The 1,747-nt window shown below is 41.4% G+C and overlaps 1 protein-coding gene across 1 annotated transcript; it reads left to right on the forward strand.

Moving 5' to 3' along the window:
• The first annotated feature begins 121 nt into the window (after window positions 1-121).
• LOC107571857 (gastrula zinc finger protein XlCGF8.2DB-like) lies at window positions 122-1,357 on the forward strand. The gene is made up of 2 exons (XM_016258241.1): window positions 122-173; window positions 262-1,357. The coding sequence occupies exons 1-2, from the start codon at window positions 122-124 to the stop codon at window positions 1,284-1,286; spliced, it is 1,077 nt and encodes a 358-aa protein (XP_016113727.1). The 3' UTR covers window positions 1,287-1,357.
• The last annotated feature ends 390 nt before the right edge of the window (window positions 1,358-1,747 follow it).

The raw sequence follows: 1,747 nt of genomic DNA on the forward strand, positions 1-1,747 counted from the left end.
GCAAATTCATCTTCTCTTCCTGAAAGACGTTAAAGTAAGTCTCCAGTGAACTGGGAGAAGAGCAGAGTAAACTTTATAGTTACCTACACAGTGTGTATATTATATATGCATATATATTTACATGCCTGGAACCCTGCTTGAGCCCATCATCTCTGCTTACAGCTATATTTTTGGTTTTGATGCTTTAAATGTTTTGATGTCTATTGATTTATGACATTAAACTGGGGTTAACATATATGTGTCTTTTTTTTGTTGCTTCAGACCTGGTGGCACTGAATGAAACAGAAGAGAAAGATCTGCATGAGAAACATCACGACTTCACAACTGGAGAAAAATCTTTCAGTTGCTCAGAGACGGAAAAGACTTGCTCTCCAAAAAGAGCTGGGAAGACTGGAACTAGGAAATGTTTCACCTGCCAACAGTGTGGAAAGAGTTTAAACAAAAAAGAAAACCTTAAAGTCCATATGAGAGTTCACACTGGAGAGAAGCCTTACATGTGCCATCAGTGTGGAAAGAGCTTCCCACGAAACGCCAGTCTAAAGATTCACATGAGAACTCACACCGGAGAGAAGCCTCATACCTGCCCTCTCTGTGGAATGGGCTTCACGTATAAAGGAACGCTTTACATCCACATGAGAGTTCACACTGGAGAGAAGCCATTTCAATGTGGTCAGTGTGGGAAGCGTTTCCCACATAAAGCAACCTTTGATATTCACACGAGAATTCACACCGGAGAGAAGCCATACACCTGCCAACTCTGTGGAAAAACTGTGAATCGGAAAGGAAGTCTCGTAGCTCACATGAGAGTTCACACCGGAGAGAAGCCGTACACCTGCCAACTGTGTGGAAAAACTATGACTCAGAAAGGAAATCTTATAGCTCACATGAGAGTTCACACCGGAGAGAAGCCTTACACCTGTAATCAGTGTGAAAAAGGGTTTGCACGTAAAGAATTCCTTCGTAAGCACATGGAGATTCACTCAAGAGAGAGCTGCTTTATATGCCATCAGTGTGGAAGGAGATTCACAGACGGGGAACAGTTAAAGAAGCACGTAGTAACTCATATCGGAGAGGAGCCTTTTATGTGTCATCACTGTGGAAAGAGTTGCTCAAGAAAAGCAAACCTCGAGACTCACATGAGAATTCACACTGGAGAGAAACCCTTTACATGCCAACAGTGTGGAAAGCGTTTCAGACAGAGAACAGCTCTTCAGAGTCACATGAGAGTTCACACCACAGAGAGGCCTTCTCGCGCATCTTCAGTGCGAGTTTCACATATCAAATAGATCTGAAGAGTTATTTACAATCTCATTCTGGCAAGAAATTGGCGTGTTCTGAGTGTGGTAAGAGGTTTAGAAAAAGGGTCGCCTGTGCACTTTGAAAAGCCTGTAATAGCATTAAATTCACTTTCAACAACTTTGTTCATAAATGGTTGGGGAAAGTCTTTTTGAAGCACAAACAGAGGAGATGCTTGTGTAGTGAATTTGCTTTCGCCAACCTAGGGAGGCGAAATAGTGTAGTGATGGGTACTCGCGTCACCAATGACGTTATATTTGGATCATCAATGGTTATGAGTACATAACAGAAGAACTAAGGGTGGCATCTCTAACTTGTTGATGATACAGAAATAGGTTCTACAAGGAAGACCCAAGTGTAATAAAATAGATTTTATTAACAAAAGATAGACAAGAGTAACCAACAACTGCTAAATGAATGCCATGAATGAAAAAGGAATAAAGTGCTTAAG

The sequence above is a fragment of the Sinocyclocheilus grahami genome, unplaced genomic scaffold (genome assembly GCF_001515645.1).
Source record: "Sinocyclocheilus grahami isolate Dianchi unplaced genomic scaffold, SAMN03320097.WGS_v1.1 scaffold1662.1, whole genome shotgun sequence".
Lineage (NCBI taxonomy): Eukaryota > Metazoa > Chordata > Actinopteri > Cypriniformes > Cyprinidae > Sinocyclocheilus > Sinocyclocheilus grahami.